The sequence below is a fragment of the Urocampus carinirostris genome, chromosome 2, assembly GCF_059441175.1.
Source record: "Urocampus carinirostris isolate Australia breed hairy pipefish chromosome 2, RoL_Ucar_1.0, whole genome shotgun sequence".
NCBI classification, from domain to species: domain Eukaryota; kingdom Metazoa; phylum Chordata; class Actinopteri; order Syngnathiformes; family Syngnathidae; genus Urocampus; species Urocampus carinirostris.
In genome coordinates this window covers 16,036,900-16,053,966 of record NC_142350.1, presented here as the reverse complement: position 1 = coordinate 16,053,966, position 17,067 = coordinate 16,036,900, and the positions used below count along the sequence as shown (strand labels likewise).

At 41.7% G+C, this 17,067-nt stretch overlaps 1 protein-coding gene and 1 long non-coding RNA gene across 2 annotated transcripts in view; one reads left to right on the top strand and one right to left on the bottom strand.

Annotated features, from left to right (window-relative positions):
• Nucleotides 1-360: 360 nt before the first annotated feature.
• On the bottom strand, nt 361-2,472 carry LOC148371184 (uncharacterized). The gene is made up of 3 exons (XR_015849773.1): nt 2,064-2,472; nt 1,892-1,934; nt 361-1,810 (listed from the first exon to the last, which is right to left on the bottom strand). It is a non-coding gene; the product is annotated as an uncharacterized LOC148371184 (long non-coding RNA).
• fndc5b (fibronectin type III domain containing 5b) overlaps nt 2,074-17,067 on the top strand; it is a 22,102-nt gene continuing 7,108 nt past the window's right edge. The window contains exons 1-5 of the mRNA XM_088329112.1: nt 2,074-2,327; nt 7,528-7,646; nt 9,308-9,506; nt 11,322-11,411; nt 13,851-14,043. Coding sequence (XP_088185238.1) covers nt 2,240-2,327; nt 7,528-7,646; nt 9,308-9,506; nt 11,322-11,411; nt 13,851-13,990 — 636 coding nt within the window. The 5' untranslated portion in view covers nt 2,074-2,239 and the 3' untranslated portion in view covers nt 13,991-14,043. The remainder of the gene's footprint in view (nt 2,328-7,527; nt 7,647-9,307; nt 9,507-11,321; nt 11,412-13,850; nt 14,044-17,067) is intronic.

Here is a 17,067-nt window from a genome sequence, read left to right as displayed (position 1 = left end):
ACATCAATCCATTATCTGCACAGCTTATCCTCAGAAGGGTTCAGGGGGTTGCTGGAGCCCATCCCAGCTATCTTCGGGCGGTGGGCTGGGGATATCCTGAACTGGTTGCCAGCCAGTCGCAGGGCACACAGACACTGACAATTGACTGACTCATTAACATTAACACCTAGGGACAATTTGGACAGGCTTATTAACTTGACATGCATGGTTCATTTTGGAATGTGGAAGAAACCCGAGTAGCTGGAGGTAACCCACGCAGGCACGGGAGAACATGCAAACTCCACATGGGGAGGCTGCGGTAGCTGGGCTTGAAACAGGCAAACAAAAAAACAACTAAATATAATGATTAACCTCTGTTTTTATTTTTTTTGAGCCACCTGCAAAACTTTCAGTCAAATAATGATTGTTTTGGTTTATTGTCACTGCCGGAAGGAGTTTTTACCTCTGTCTTGATGCGATTTCTTGATTCATTCCTTCAGGAAGGTTCTTTACAAATAATGTCAGTAAACACATTTTTCTTCTACCTGACACATGAGTATAACCATCAAATCTATATTTACATGGAAGGGAAGTTCGAAAGAGAGTAGAAGGGTGTTGTTATCAGTGTTCATCACGGGAGATTGTGCACATGTGAGGTGCAATAGTCGTAAAACTGTCCGCATAGAAGCAAAGATGTATAACGGTGCTCATCTGAAATCGCCCTTCCAACCTTGAGGGTTGAGAGTAGACGGCAAAGTGAGTCCCTGGCTACATCTCTTCTCCTTCAGGCTATCCAAGAATCTTTCAAATGCCTCTGTTGGGAATTTTAATCATTTATCGATCTGCAGAATTAGTTTCCCTGGATCTCTCCGTGCGAGTAATGAGGGTCATTCGTTCACATTACAACAGGTCCCGGTACCCTTGTCTTGAAATCGCATGTCCTTATGGAGTTCTCATACAGTGGACTTGTTATATTGAATTTCCAATGACCGCAATAAGAGACTATCGAATTGGACACTCTTGCTCTTCATTTCCCAGCAAATACAGTTGATTAATCGTCACCTCGTGAGGACCTTTTGGATTCGAAATCCTGGAAATTCTCTGAATTCCAGCGTCCCCATACATTGATTATGAGTGGATTTCTAGTACCTTCCATTTTTGAGGACTGATCGGGTCTCCAACCTGGTTCCCGCGGGCCCCAAATCGCCCCTTAAGAGCACCTGAGTAGCCCGTGGGCTGGTACTGAAAATAGATCACCAGTGATGGGTCACAGTGATTTTCTCGAAAATGTGATATCTACCTGGCATGACAAATCATTTACACAATCTGTGTCTTTAAAAATAATGTTAGAGTGGTTGAATGTGCTGATGTTAACCCTATGTCTAATCATTATAACCTGGTAAATAATGATATAATTTTAACAACATAGTAATAACATAGGATGCTATTTTAGAAATGCATTTAAAACTCATAGCCTGTCTTGCTAATCAGTAACAAAAAAATATTTCTCATATTCAAAAAGGTAAAACATTTATTTTCTATGCTCAGGGTTCACCTTTCTCCTAACCACCTGGGTTGTTGCAAAAACCACTACCTGTGGTGTTTCCTGGGCAGGTACAGCCTGGCAGCACCCAAACTTCTCTAGGCTGTTTTTGGGGTGGGGGTTTGCTCCCCCACATGAAACAGGTGATACTGCTTTCCATGGTTACCAGTAGCAAGAGAAGCCTCCTGATATGACTCCGATACAGCACCTTCATCATCTGGTCGCTGTTTTTTTTACGTGTCATCCCGCTGAGTCAGATCTTGTCATTGACTGGCAGCGGCGTGTGCGCTACAATTTAAAAAATAATTTCTTGTCAATCGTATGATGGATAAAAAGTCGGTACTGTGCCTCAGTAGACATGAACCTCACCTCACGTTACTGTTGGTGTCATTGTTTGTGGAGAAATGACACCCTGAAAAAGAGAGATAGCAGGAAGAATCATAAACACATGATAACGTAATAATTTATATTTAGGTTGAGAGGTGAGGGAGGGAGGGGGATATGGGAAGAGAGGGAGAGCAAGAGGGACTGCACCACATACGTTCTTTTTTACTCTCGTCGCTTCCTTCCAACAGCTGGACACTCCTCCTCCTCATCAGCATCGTCCCCATCATCATCCTCCTCATCCCGCTGCAACGAGCTCCAGTCGAAGCGAGGAGCTCGGGATGATGCGAGCGCTCTAAATGGGCCACGCAGCGTGGAGCAAAACGTTAGAAGATGGAGGGGGAAGCGGGAGGGACGTTCGGATCTCTGTGGCGGTCATTGATCCTGTTCGGAATCTTGCTGGTGCCCCCCGTCGGAGCTGGTGAGTACGAAACGCAGACGGTCATGCGAAACGACGACACGTGTTGCTCGAAGCGCCGCTTTGAAGAAACGGTTATCGAAAACGATCAGCCTGATTGATAAATGAGGTACAGGCACACGTGAGCGTTCAAATGATATTTATGCACGGTGCCTTCACCGTGCATAAATGACGTTTGACGTTATTCCATGCCGTTGACGCTTACGGACGTCAAGGGGGCGTTTTAAAATGCCGTTATTCATCGGTCGATCATGAAAAAGCTGGACGGCATTATTACAGCAGTCCCCTGATAAATGCAAATGAGTTTGCTATAGGTTGTGGACCGCATACACATATAAACAGGAAGAGTAGGTTAATGCCTTAACGGTCTGGACCCTTTTTGACTCAAAGTAGAGTTAAGATCACGGGCCCAAGCCCAAACCTGGCCGAAATTCGGGCTTAAAATGTCAATCATTAAGTCGGGACCGGTCGGGCTTCTCTCTCAATATTTTCTTTTTCCTTGGTAAAGGATCTGCACAGCATGTACTTACTTTTACTCAAGTAATGATTTCAGATAAAGACATTTTAACCCATCCATCCATTGTCTGCACCGCTTATCCTCGGTAGGGTCGCGGGGGTGCTTGAGCCCATCCCAGCTATCTTCTGGGCAGTGTGCAGGGGACACCTTGAACTGATTGCCAGCCAGTCGCAGGGCACACAGAGACAGACAACTCACTCGCTTATTCGCACCTAAGGACAATTTGAACCAGCCAATTAACCTCAAATGCATGTTTTTAGAATGTGGGAGGAAACCGGAGTGCCCGGAGGAGACCCACGCAAGCACGGGGAGAACATGCAAACTCCACACAGGAGGTTCGATCTCATGACCTCAAAACTGTGCTGCACATGCGCTAACTACTGTGCCGTCATGCTGCCCTTGGTTTAACCCAAAATCACTAAATCCAAAGAATTTTTCCTCCTCAGTGTTGGGGTAAAAGACGCGCGGCTTCCTCCTTCAACCTCCCTCACGTCAGACGTCATTTCTGCTTCTTGCCAATAGCTTACAAGCTTTACAAACTTTCTTTCTGTTTTGGGGCAAATATTTCACTATTTGCAGCTTGTAATCTGCAGAATATGATTTTCTTTTTTCAGTTTTCACTGTTGTTCGCTGCACGTCGCCAAGATATGCACTTCGGCACCAAACTGTTCATTCAGGCGCCGCGCTTGCAGTGCACACTGGATATGAGGAACCTTAAGTAAACCCCAAAACTACGTAGTTCAGCCGTAACGCACAGTTCGGCGCTGAAATTCGCAGTAAAGCTTTGTGTTTACTTTGGCGGTGATTTAAAGCTTTTGGTTTATTTCAGACTCGGTTATCGAATCAAGTTATACTGTAAGGTTTGGGCAGGTTCAGGTTTGAATATCCGCAACTTGGGTCGGGTCGGGCTAAATTTTTAGCCCCGGTCTTACCTCTTACTCAAAGAGACGCGAAAGTAAAATGATTTCCTTGGTTTTGAGAGCCGCACCACATTTTTTAGGGGAGGAATAAAAGCTAATAATTTTACTTCTCTTTGTGACGTTAGATGATTGGATAAAATCTTAGAAATAATAATCAAGCCAGAGCCTGTGTCCATGAGCTCCATTATCATAAAGACACAAACAGTTGAAACAAAGGACACGCTCAAATAATTGGGACACCCGATGACAAACTCACCTTTGACCAGCATCAAAGAGATATTGGGGAAAAAAAGACTCCACAAAGACTGTCAGTCGTTCGCAAACTCAAAAATCTGCTGTATTTGTAATTTAATGCCTTTGATCTCCCCTGTTGCTGTCAGTGGAAATAAATGTCTCTAAATTAAATCTAAATCAAATCTAATCTCAACAAATATACTACTTAAAATTTGTCTCTCTCCTGCAGTTACCTCATAACATGGAGGCGCATTTTGACCTTCATTTTTGTCCTAATTAATGGTTCAAAACAAGGTGCGAGCGAAGTTCTTTTGCAAAAATGTCACAAGATACTTATAACAAGAAGGATATGTGTGTGGACAGATAATCCCACCCCTACCACTTACCAAAGTTGGTATGTGGATTTTAATAATAAAGTGTCTCAACGGCGAACACAAATATCCCGTGAGCATCCATATGATGGATTCTGAGGGTTTTAACACCATAAATGTAAACTATAGGTAAAACCTTGCCCTATAAATTCGCTACACTAACACTGGAAAATTACTGAGAGGATTATCACAGCCTTAATTTTAACTCCAAGCCAGATGTATTTTATGAAGTAAGTCATATCCGGCTGGCGAGCCATACGTTCTGGATACCTGCTTCGGATGGAAAAATTCAATGAGGGGCAACAAAGGTGTAAACGTAAACGAATTAGATTGAATTCATAATGAGAGTAGTCATACTACATCAGTGTTTTTCAACCATGAGACCTTGACCTGTGTGCCTAGTTTTATCTTTGCAACATAACATGGCATTATTCAGTATTGTTGCTTTCTTCAGACGAGTAACTTTAACGTTCCTCCATATCAGAAGGTGCCAGCAGATTAATTTTGTTCTCATTCTATATACAGTCGTACTTCTATATACATGCTTAATTTGCTCCTCGTATGTCAAATTGCTCCTGTACCAAGCAAATATTCTTCATATGAAATAGTCAAATTGATCAGTTCCCGACCTCCTAAAAGCATCCAAGTCAACACTAAAGCGCTTTAAAACACATCTTCCGGATCACCAAAAACAGATTCAAATAGTAAATAAACATAAAAATACAGTTACAAGATTATGTAAATGAAAAGAAAATGTGAGTTTATTATGAGCACTCACCGTAACAAAGACGTAAGCAAGGTGCGGTAGGAGTGGGGAAACGGAATGTACGTAAGCACTTATGATACACTTAAAATTAGTTACTGTATCTTAAATGTATCCAAACACATATTTTATAGCTGATTTTTTTTTTTCTGTCATTCTCTTTTTTCCCGGTTTCAGTTTTTAGTTTTCACTTTCTTTTGCCCTTTTTGCTGGACTTGCAACACTTTCACTTTCTAATGGCCTTTGGGAAAAAAACACATCCAAGCATTCCTTTCCAAATGTTATGGAAATGTGGACAGCTGTAGCACAAAAAGCGCATGTATTAACCAGGTTGAGCTAGTGGTGGCAGTGAGCGGTCTCAAGTGGTCTCTAGCCTCTGGGATCTTGGATATCAAAATGGGAATTTTAGAGCTGCTCGTACAGTATACAGAGGTATGACATGCAGAGAGTAGTCAACAAGGCCCAGGATATCATTGCCTGCTCTCTGCCCAGTCTGAAAGACATTGCAGGCCTGCGATACCACAACTTAGCGGACGACATGATAAAAGACTCCCATCTCCCGAGCCACCACCCTTTTGACCTGTTGGCCTCTGAAAGACGCTTCAGGCCCCTTAAAACATGGACTGACAGGCTCAGATTGTTTCCCAGTGCCATCACCACCCTAAACAAGCATGCGATACTAATACCTATTTATAGGATATCTTGTCAGTTGCTTTGAAAATGTTTTTTTATATCAAATGTAGGGATTTATTTGGGAAATTTTGCCAATCAGTAACAAAAAGGTTGCGTTAAGCTCCAAAAACTTGGCGACCCCAGCACTACACCACACAGTGAAATCTAGTGGTCAAATATACACACTGTCCCTTTAATGTTAAAAAGAAAATGTGCTATTTTGACTGTCCTCACACGTGTCTTATTGATAGCTAGAATGCAGCATCCCCACGCTCAAAGCCATCTGGTCGAGAAGGGGGAGGGTGTCACGCCGTGCCCGGTCACCCCAGAAGAAAATGAAATTCCATGCAATATTATGTAATCCGCCTGATGGCTTTAGTATTGAACTGAGAAAAAAGAGTGGGAGTCAGTACATTAGTCTTTGAAGAATACCATTAGCGAAAGTGTTGTGTGCTCAAGAGACATTCACAGCTCTTTGTGTGCAGTTCCCTGTCCCGATGTGATGTCGTCGTCATGGCGACTCTCCCAAGTAAGACAGGTGGCATATCCCGAGAACCATGGAGAAAGCACGCTAACTGCTAAGCTAACGTGAGACAGTCACAGACAGTGTTGGGCCAGTTACTAAAAAATGTTTGTTAATTACAATTACTTCATTCAAAAAGTAACTCGGTTACCCCCAAGATTACTGACACTAAAAAGTAGCGTGCGACTCCCAAAGTTACCATCTAGTAACAAATTACCATATCTACTCTTACAGAAGACAACCTCTGTAAACTACCTTAACACAGACACATAATAAAACAAATAGAAGAAAATGTGGAAGCAGTGAAACTTTCCCATTTGTTGGCTTGTGCAATCTTGAGCGCCTTGAAATAAACACAGCCAACATGCCCCATATCCATTTTGTCTCTGGGCTTCAAACTACCTCAAGATCTGCTTCTCTGTTTCTCGGTACTGTCCAAGATGTTTTCATTTTTTCTCCAGTCATGGTGCATTGCAAAAAAAATTGAAGATTAAAAGGACCAAAATTAAGCACATGCTTACCTTAAATTCTGTGGTTACCTTTCTCCCATTGATTATACGTTGGTTTGTTCCTATTTGAGCTACACACCTTTTCCAAGCGCTGCCTACAACATGTGTCACTCAACCAAATTTGTGCATGTAAGTTGAATCCTGATTTTAGTTTAAAGTTATACATTCAGCTTGGATTTGCGTATGTATGGCAGGGAGAATATCTCCGTGACAAGAAATTCAGGTTCCTCGTACTCTGTGCTCGAGACGGTGCAACCCTATCTGTATTCAGTTCCACCACCTCTCAAATTATGTTGCTGGCGGATTGAGGGTTTTACGTGACAACTGTATGATTTCCATTTAATGAGTAGCCGAATAACACACCATGTGGTAACCTTCGTGGCGTAAGAAGTTTTTATTGATAAAGTGTCACAGTCTTTGTTACAGAGGAAAGTAACTGGATTTTTTGTCACGCGTCGGTCCCAACAATGTTTAGAAGACCAAGCACACCTTCTTGCTGATAGTCATCTTGCACAGTAGTGGGTTATACCTGTCAGATGGCAAGAAAACGTGTATTTGAACCCTTTTAACCTTGGAAATTCTGCTTGGATGTGAGTATATAGAGTAAGGGGAATATATCCTTTGTAATACGTTAGTCCCAACACTGGTCACAGCATGCAATGATATTTTGACATCCTTGTTTTGTCCCCATCAGACAACCTCCTGTCAGCTCCACTCAATGTGACAGTCAAGGAGATCGACGTCAACTCAGCCGTGGTCACGTGGGAAACCCTGGAAGGAGACCCTGTCATCGGATTCGCCATCACTCAACAGGTAAGTCCAGAAGCCGCATTGTAGTTAGCTTGTATTTCATTGAGGTTTACAAGTGCTTAAAGGAACGCTCTGTGAAATTTGAAAACTAAATGTTGCTGTAATGTATAGTGCAACCAAAAACAAGTTCTACAAAGGATAAGGAGAAAGAGAAATACAGAGACTCAAAGACCGAACGATACAATTTTTCTTATTTTTTTACCCAGCCTTTCACAAGGTTTTTTATTTTTCAAAGGTACCCCTGACAACAAGATGGTAGACGATCATGTCAGCTCATTCTAGATGAGTCTCCCTGTTATGTAATTTTAAGTACACATTTTTATATGATAGTACTCAAAACAATGTTTTTTCTTTAATGAAGTATGTTTTTTTGGTTTATAACTCATGGTTCATGGTTCACGGATCCCTTAACCGCATGGGTCTTCGGGGTACCAATGAGGACGCTATTCTGGACAGCCTTCTTCACTGTTGACAGTCCCTGTCCTGTCCCTGACCCTATCATGGCAAAGTTGGGACCAGTCCATTCCGTAATGTTGTTCCTCTCTTACTGCCACTTTGGACTGTGCCCTGGAGAATTATCTTGATCAGTCCTAATGATCTTGTGACGTGACCATACCGCTGAAGTTTCTGTTCTTCATAGGGCCCAATGTGCCCTCTGATGGTGTTGTGCACCGTTTCATTTTTCACATGGGCTTAATAGTGGATGCCTAGAGATTTCCTCTGGCATCGCATCTCCAAGGCCTGGATTTTCTTTCCAGTTTTTTTGTGAGAGTCCACGTCTCGCAAGCGTTTAGATGGAAGTAACCAGCGCTTGCATGAGTTTTTTTATTTTACTGCTATGTTCTTTTCCCTCCTGATGGGTTTAGGCTGGTAAAGTGCGGCTGTGGTTTAAGTTATCGTAGCCATGATTTCTGGTTCTGATCCATTTTCTAATATGAGAGCTCCAGGATATTTAAATCTAGCTCTCTGTGACTGGTGGGGATGTTTGTGGTCATACCTTGGGGATTGTTGGTCATTACTTTTGTTTTTTTTCTGTGCTAATTTCCATCCTTTACTGGGTTAATGCTTTGTCCAGGCGATTGACCAGATCGCTGAGTTCCTGTTTGTCGCCTGCCAATTCGGCAATACTGTCACGCATGATCTTCTCCGGGATGGTGTTGAATTAAGTTGGAGAGAAAATGCAGCCTTGTCTCACACCAACTGTGGTTCCAAACCACGCTCTAATGGCATCATTGATAAGTACCACAATATTGGCATTGGCATACAATTGTTCAATAGTCTAATCTAGTTTCTGTCCCATGTTGTACTTCCGCATGGTCGCCCATAAAGCGGCTTGCCCTACTCTGTCAAACGCCTTCTTGAAATTAACAAAAACGTGAAGGAGGTTTCTCTGGTGTCGTTGAAGCTTCTTACAACTACGAGGTGCTAAATAATACAAAATGTCCTTTAATGGAAGTTTAATAGAGCTACGTTAGCTTCATTTGGCTAAAGCATGGGTCCTAAGCATAGGTGTTCTAAACATGCTTAGTTGAAATACTAACCACCACAGTGTTTTGGAACCACATACATTTAAATCAAGCAGGCTTTTTGGACACCACAAATTTGTGGCAGTTAAGATATCGTTATATGGCAATTTTACATTGAATTATTTTTATGTTCCTCAGAAAAAGGACGTACGCATGCTACGCTTCATCCAGGAGGTGAACACCACGACACGTTCTTGCGCCTTGTGGGGTTTGGACGAGGACACCGAGTACATCGTGCATGTGCAAAGCATTAGCATGGGCGGCAGCAGTCCGCCCAGTGAGCCCGTCCTCTTTCGGACCCCCAAAGAATCAGAAAAGCTTGCATCCAAGACACCAGGTAAGAGATAACAGGAACATCAAACCTGCTTGCCTTGTGCTGCCAATGGAATGCTATTTGACTTCTCCCCTACACAATAAAGAAGCATAATTGCCGCGGATAACCTCCACCCTTGCGTAACGCTCACCCTCTCCAAAGCGGGGGAAAAGGTTTATCTGCAGCCGCAGCATGCGGCGCTTCCAATTTTATCAGGGCCGACCCAGTTAGAACGTTAAGAGCGGCCGCTTTAGAGGGACCCTGCAAATATTAAACACTCATCAGTAGGGGGTGATAAGAGAGGGGAAATGGGGGAGCATCAAATCTCAAAGAAACTGCCCCGAGTGAGGAGAAAAGAACACATTCTAAATACACTTAAAGCTGTATATAAGAGCAGCAAAGAGTTCTTTCATTCTTGTATCGGTTTGGTGCAGGATAATATCCACTTTTCTTCCCCTTCTGCAATATTTTTGAGGCAAATATCCATTTTGTGGTATAATATATTAAAAATAATAACATCAAAAACACATTTCAACTGAGTGAAACTTTATAACTGTGTGTTCCAATTGAAAATTTGGAAATGAAAAGAACAAAAAAGTTACCATTTATGATTAAAATTCTGCACTTAAAAATGTAGTAGCATGAATACAATTAGGATTAATCCTATTTTTTGGTGTTTTTTACATTTTATTTTTTATTTTCACATTTTCTGAAGATTGACACTATATACATTATGTGAATAGCACGCACTTCAACTCAGTTCTAAGGGACAATGTCGCTGTATTGTGTAATCATTACACGGTAATCCAACCTATAATGAGTGCTACACGCACACAGAAGACTACAAACTATGGAGACTTGATCTTACCAAACCGCTCCGTTTTTCTTCTCATTTTCTTGCCAGCCTTTCACAAGGTCTTTTGTTTATTAGGGACTATTTTACTTCCAACAATTACAACCTAGTAATATCATAATAAGAAAGTAGTAAAAAAAAATAAGTTGTTATTTTGTGAATGTGTATGAAACTGTTAGCACTTTTATGCCAATCGGTGACAAAATTTGTCTTCAGCTTCAAAAATGTCAGTGGCCTGTGCACTACACAATAGAGCAATAACTATTGGTTAGATATTACACAGTGTCCTTTTAAATAAAGTATGTAAACTTCATTTAACCCTCATTATATTTTCCTGAAATAAATACATCCTCAAATGTCTTAAAAACAAAAATTTCATAATGCGGGGTACTTCAAACCCTATTTCAGAAACTCTGGTTTAGTGTTCATTAATTGTGTTTGAATAATCTGTATAAAGGACTTCCTGTTAGAACCAGAACAGGAGGAGGACCCAGATGCGTAACGTTTACTCATAAGTTTATTGAGATATAGAGGAAAAACAAACGCCAGCGATCCGGTGCTTGCTGGACGAGGGCAGCAAGCCGCTCATGGGATCGGAGCGTGTTCGGAATGCGGAAGTGGATCTCCCGGAGCGAGTGATCGTAGCTGGTCAAACGGAAAAAAACGTGTCGATAGCTGGAGCGGGGGATCGGCTTGGTCGGTAGTCAAAAACGGGTAGTTGCCGGAGACAAACGGGAAATCAGGAACAGACGAGTGGGATACAGATGAAAAAACGGGACGGACGGGAGCCAGAGTAAAAGTGCTTGCCTTGCATAAGCAGAGGTTCGCTGACGGACTTAAAAGGGGTGCGTGAGAGCACTGAGCTTAAATAGGAGGATGAACAAATCAGACAAGTAGCAGCAGGTGGCGCCAAACGAGCGGGCACAGGTGAGTGCAATGAGTAATCATGAAACTTGTGGGTAACTTTTTTTAATTTTCTTCCCTAGACGAGCTCACAATGGAGGAAATGGGACAAGCGGCTCAGCTCCGAGCTGGTGAGGTCATTATCATCGCTGTCGTCCTCGTCATGTGGGCAGGTAAATATTACTTTGAAGGAAAGAGCTATGTGGCACACCATCTGGATTTTTTTTCAAGAAGTATTAGCCACTCCCAGTTGAAGTTTTTTGACAAACATTGGTACAACTTCAGTTCATATACAAAACCGTTGCATCGTTTTGACTTTGTTATACGCGTCGTTTTTTTCTAACTCAAGTGAAAGGGTAAATGATGTTCACTTATTACTTATATAATATAAATGTATCATTAAAAAAAATCATGCAGTGACGTGTGGCGAGGTTGGTGTGGTGAGGCATGTAAGATTTAAGAATACATAAACATACATCTTATTCATTATGTGATTGGCAGAACAAGAAAGCAAATATAAAAAGAGTAGCATAGAACAAAAATGTTCGATTTTCTCAACATATGAAATACGACTGAGCACTGTTCCTTTTCAATAAAATCATCACCACATTGGTGTGCCTCGATTTATGAAAAAAATGTGCATTCAAGAAGAAAACAAAAATACTAGCTGGTTTGACTTGTTAATTGCGAATTCTATTGTTTGGGCCTGAGGTGTGCGCCACATCAGAATTCTTGGTCTCACTATCGCCCTCTGCCATGAAGCAAGAGAATTCTGTGCCTCACTCTGTATGTGCAGCCACTTGTACATTACATACTAATTGTATTAATGATATTTATAGTATATTAGCCCTTGTTTATTCGCAGGGTTTATGTTCCAAATACAGCCTGTGATAGGTAAAATCTGTAAAGTAAAAATATTCATCTTTTACAGTTGTTATACAAATAAATACTCCATTATACATCAACAACAAAACAAAATGCAGAACATAATGCAAGTAGAAAATCCGTGAGTAGCGACACAGGAAAAGATGAACCGCGTTAAAGCGAGGGATTGCTGTAATGTGAGAGTTCTGCAATTTTGAAAATGAAGATCACAAAATTAAAAATACATGAGAAAGAATACATCAAACCATGTAATATATTTTTCAATTTATATTTCTATGATGAGGGGTGAGGCTGTGCCTCACCTACCTCCACTGACTACACGTTACTGGTGTCTTTGTCCCACTTTTCCATGCGCAGAAGTAGACGATGCTTGTTTTTGTGAAGTACAGATGCTGCCCTACTAAAAAACATGTTACGGATGATCGTTCGTGACTTGAATTTTTTCGTAAGTTGGTTGAGTATGTTTAAGGCTTGTATAAGTACCCTGTAATGTTTTGTACAAAAAAATAAACATTTCATAAAATAATATAGTCTGTAAAGAAATAAAGTTAAGTTTAACTTACTTTTGGAAGATGGGCTTCAAGAGTTAGGCAACTTCCTCCTCTATGGTAGAAAGTGGACGAAAAAAAGCAATCCAACCATTTTCAACCGCATCAAGCTTTCTTATTCCACTTTCATTTCAAAAGAAACAGCTCGCCTCTTCTAAACACTTTACACCAACCATATTGAATGGATGCACAAGATATTACACAATAAACATGTCAAAGTTCTTAGCGCCCTGGAGATAGTATAGACATAGACCGTATAGAATGTTTACACACAAACTAGGGAGAGGAAGCTGATTTTTTTACTTCCAGGTGGATGCTGGGTGACCTCTCACAGCGCCACACTCTAGTAGCGGCGGAAATAAGCGCTACAGTACTGTCCTGTACTCGGATAAAGTTGCACACAATACAAAATCTAACTTACAGCAATGTATGGATAGTTTTCGGCATCCCGAAAAAAAATGTTTGTATCGACCATTTTACGTCGAACGGTTGTAAGTAGGGGAGCGTCTGTACACGATAGTGTCAATTGTTAAAAATGCTACATCTTATCCTAAGAAAACAAGTTTTCAGAATGATGCCATTATAGTAGCTTTATTTACGAACTGTATTCATAGTTAGACAACTAATTTCCCTGATGTCCATCTTTTACTTAATGATCAGTTTGAGAATGTTACTAACTGCCACTTATGCGGAAGCAGACATATTTAATCTTTATTATAGCCCGTGCATAAGAGTGTGAATATCCATCCATCCATTATCTGCACCGCTTATCCTCAGTAGGGTTGCGGGGGTGCTGGAGCCCATCCCAACTATCTTCGGGCAGTGGGCAGGGGACACCCTGAACTGATTGCCAGCCAGTCGCAGGGCACACAGGGACAGACAATTTGCCCGCTCATTCACACTTAGGGACAATTTGGACCGGCCAATTAACCTGACATGCATGTTTTTGGAATGTGGGAGGAAACCGGAGTACCCGGAGGAAACCCACGCAAGCACAGGGAGAACATGAAAACTCCACACAGGGGGTTTGATCTCATGATCTCAGAACTGTGTCGCACACGCGCTAACCACTGCTCCGCCGTGCTGTCGAGTGTGAATATCATTGTCAAAATAAAAATGTTTGGCTGCTCGTGGCATTCCCTTTTTATGTTTAATCAACCTTTTTCCTGGGCATCTCAGGTGTGATTGCGCTGTTCTGCCGTCAATATGACATAATTAAAGACAACGAGCCCAATAACAATAAGGACAAGGCCAAAAACTCTTCGGAGTGCAGTACCCCCGAGCATCCACAAGGGGGTCTCCTGCGAAGTAACGTTTGAATAGCGCTCGCAGTCTGCACACCCTGCAATAATCTTCAATGCCTTCAGGACCGGTAAGAATGACAATTGACCTTTTTGTTTACCGTATTATCCGCACTATAAGGTGCACCTCCTAAAAACAGTCTTTTGTCAAAGAGTTTTCATACTTTGAGACTACAGTAAGAGTGCATTACGCTTACTGCCTATAATAGTGCAATGATTAATCAGTCAATAACCATTACTGATTACAATTGCAAAACCCTGTTTGCATCAGGAATAATCCCAGATTGAAGCTGTGGGGGCGCTGTTACTGTACCACTAGACCACCAGTGGTACGGATAACAAATGAAATGGCAGTAGAGCTTATCTCATTATCACACTATTTTTACAGAGCCAGAAACACTGATATGTATAGTGCATTCTGATGCTTCGCATAAGACAATAACACTTGTTTTTTTTTCTAAGCCACAGTCCATATATTACTTTGTTGTTCGGCTAATGAAATTATGAATAATATGTAGGTTTATTTATTTGTTAATCTGACTGTGCCTCACCAGACACAAACTTCACCGGAGGTCACTGACATACAACCTACCTTAAGAAAATCTAGACTCTTTTCTTGTTATTGTTTCCTTGCTCTTTAATAGCAGTCAAAATTTAAAATGGTTTGCCACTACAACCCATAAAGCTGTAAACATTCCCACGGAATAGTACCGTATTTTCTGGAGTATAAGATTTTTTTCATAGTTTGGCCGGGGATGCGACTTATACTCCAGTTAAGTCCTTAACAGATTATCATATCATCGAGTTCAACATTTTTATGACCGGTACTGTAGATCACTTTACATGTTATTTTCACCCTGAAACACAAGGAGGCGCTCTAGGCCAGGGTTGATGATTTCAACCTTGACCACGACATAAAAGCGGAAAAAGGAAGAATAGTCCCCCCTCGCAGGAGTGCGTACACGTCACTCACGCTATGTCATTAAAACCATAAAAAACAATTCGTCTCTCACTTTTATCTCACTTTTTAGGAATGTAATAGGTAAAATTTCACTAAAACCACTACGTCTCTCATTTGTTGGGAATGTAATAGAACGCTAATGCACATTTGAGCAAGTCACGTCATGTTCATTTGTGACGCCCTTAATCTCAAAGGGCTGCACCGACCAAAGACTATTACAGACTACAGACTATTATTACACCATCCCCTGATCTAAAACCTACACGAGGGCAAGGAAAAACTCAAAAACCTCAACATGAAGAAAATAAAGAAACCTTGAGAAGGGACCACACATGGGGTAATCCCCCTTCTAGGATGACCAGGCTGCAACAGATGTTGTAATAACAAACAGTACGCAGATATTGTCAACATAAAATATAGGTCATTCATAAACTATTGAATAGAAGTATGTTTCAAGCCTAGATTTAAACAATTCCACTGAGGTTGCAGAGCAAATCTCAGGAGGAAGAGCATTCCACAGCACCGGGGCCCGAATGGAGAACGCTCTCGAACCTGCGGATCTATTCTTGGCTCTTGTGATCACTAGTAGACCAGCATTTTTATTTTGCCTTTTTTTCCTGATATTACTGTATAAAAAAATGTTATGCGCTCTACCATAAAGCTTATTACAATGGAATGAAACGTCAAATTATCAACAGATAAAACAGGAGACAAACGTTTCTAATTTCTAGTCATCATCAAACGAGATGTACCACATAAATAAATTGTATTAAATGTAAATGGTCTTCATTTAAATCAATGAAGATCTCCCAAAAGCACTTTACAACGTGCTTCAAACTTACCCATTCACACACCCTCACACGGCAGCATCAGCCATGCTTATCAGGAGACACTTCGACATATAACACGAAGGTGTCGGGAATCAAACCTGCGACCTCTTGATCACGAGATTATTGCTTTACCTCCTGAGCTGATGCCGCCCCCAACTTGAATAAACGGATTCCGTGGGGAGACTATTCTCGGCACTGGCACATCATCTACCTCCTGGACCTACTGGGTGTTGTTTACTAGTAAAATGTACACAGAAGATGAAGATTTGATTGGATTTAGTGATTTGGAGTGAAGATGATAGTTTAGTAAACATGTTCTTTATGCTAGAGTTATCTGAATGACTCTTAATTGTCAGGACCGGTACAACCAGTGGACCCAAATGCGTCACGTTTCACACAATGCTTTACTGAGGGATCGGGGAAGTCAGGATGAGAGGAAAAAGACCGCAATCTGCTGCTTGCTGGGCAGGAAGAGCGGGAAGCCCTCGCGAACAAAGCGTGATCAGGGATCGGAAGCAAGTCGGGCAGCCGGGACGGGAGAACGGAGGGTGGTCGGAGATCGGAAGCAATTTGGGCAGCCGCGACGGGAGATGGAGCGTGGTCAGAGATCAGAACAAGTTGGGTAGCCAGGACAGGAGCAGAGCGTGGTCGGAGATCGGAACAAGTCAAGTACCCGGGACAACGGAGCGTGGTAGGAGATCGGAACTAGTCAAGTAACCGGAGACGATCGGGAAGCCAGGGACAGGCGATCGATACAGGAATCGGGGTACGGAATCGAGCGTAATACAGGAACAGGTCGGGAACAGAACGGGAGCCAGAGTAAAAAAAATGCTTGCCTTGCATGTGGGGAGGTTCGCTGACGGTCTGATAAGGAGTGAACGAGAATGGCATGCTTAAATAGGAGGAGGATTAATAAGGGAACGAGTGGCAGTTGGGGCTGTAAGAGTGAGCGCAGGAGTGCAGGTGAGGGCATTTGACAAATCATGACATTAATATGTTACGTCGTTACTGACGGGCGTGTCTATGATATGCACTTACGTGTAACGTATGTATAGAGTGTTGTCTATTTTATTTTCATTTAAAATTGCCTTTCAAGATGACATGTATGTTTTTGATGATTCTATCTTGGTTTTGCATTTTTGGCTGGTCTGACTCATAGCCTGGAAAATATGGTCCATGTGATTGACACTTAAACGTTTTTATTTTGAAACTTTTGCATTCTCACACTTGCTTTCTCACATCGCCCCCAATTCTCAAACATTGGTTTGGGACAGCTCTACTTATTTGTTCATGGATTATAAATC